The sequence below is a fragment of the Penaeus monodon genome, chromosome 33 (assembly GCF_015228065.2).
Source record: "Penaeus monodon isolate SGIC_2016 chromosome 33, NSTDA_Pmon_1, whole genome shotgun sequence".
In the NCBI taxonomy this organism is placed as follows: domain Eukaryota; kingdom Metazoa; phylum Arthropoda; class Malacostraca; order Decapoda; family Penaeidae; genus Penaeus; species Penaeus monodon.
Window position 1 is genome coordinate 10,256,454 of NC_051418.1, and position 637 is coordinate 10,257,090.

The following is a 637-nucleotide window of genomic DNA, read 5'->3' on the forward strand; positions in this document are numbered from 1 at the left end:
TTGATTACCATATTCCAATAGCTTGGGGTGTCACCCTGGAGCACTACTCAGTTACTGCATTTCTGTTTTGAAATAGAGAAATACATTAAGAGTGCAGTGCCTATCTAAGAGTGACACTTATTGATTGTAACTTTATGACTGATATGTGCAAAGACAGTTATAAAGGGTTACTAGACAGGTAAGTTGTTCTCTGAGAGGTGAGGGAAGACAATTTACTCCATTTCTGAAGTTAGTCTTTACTTACATAATAATTTCATATCAGTAGTTTTTTTTTTTTGCCCAATCTTAGGGTTTTTGTTATGTGAATATATGCTAAGCTTGTGAATTAGTTATCAGGAAAATATAGATATGAAATGCTTGAAATATATTACCAGCAGGATGTTTTGAGATGAGTATGACATGTCAATGTTTGTTACTGTGAGAAGTAGAGATTGAATCTGAATTTTTTTTACTTTAATCTTCCAGAAAGTTCAACTGGATCTGGTCCAGTTCCCGAGGCCAGTGCAAGTGACGGAGGTGAGAGCTATTCCTCTCGGCGCTCGAGTTCAGGCAGATTTCCCTGGCGGAGTTCGTCTTGGGTAAGTTTTATGGGGATTTATATATAAGAAGCTTAATCAAGAGCATGTGAATGTTTTTA

At 36.6% G+C, this 637-nt stretch overlaps 1 protein-coding gene across 1 annotated transcript in view; it reads left to right on the forward strand.

The window, feature by feature from the left end:
* Positions 1 to 637, forward strand: part of LOC119593994 (protein virilizer homolog) — a gene marked incomplete at its 3' end in the record, with an annotated part of 18,344 nt that overhangs the window by 836 nt on the left and 16,871 nt on the right. The window contains 1 exon segment of the mRNA XM_037943018.1: positions 466 to 578. Within this exon segment, the coding sequence (XP_037798946.1) occupies positions 466 to 578 (113 nt within the window).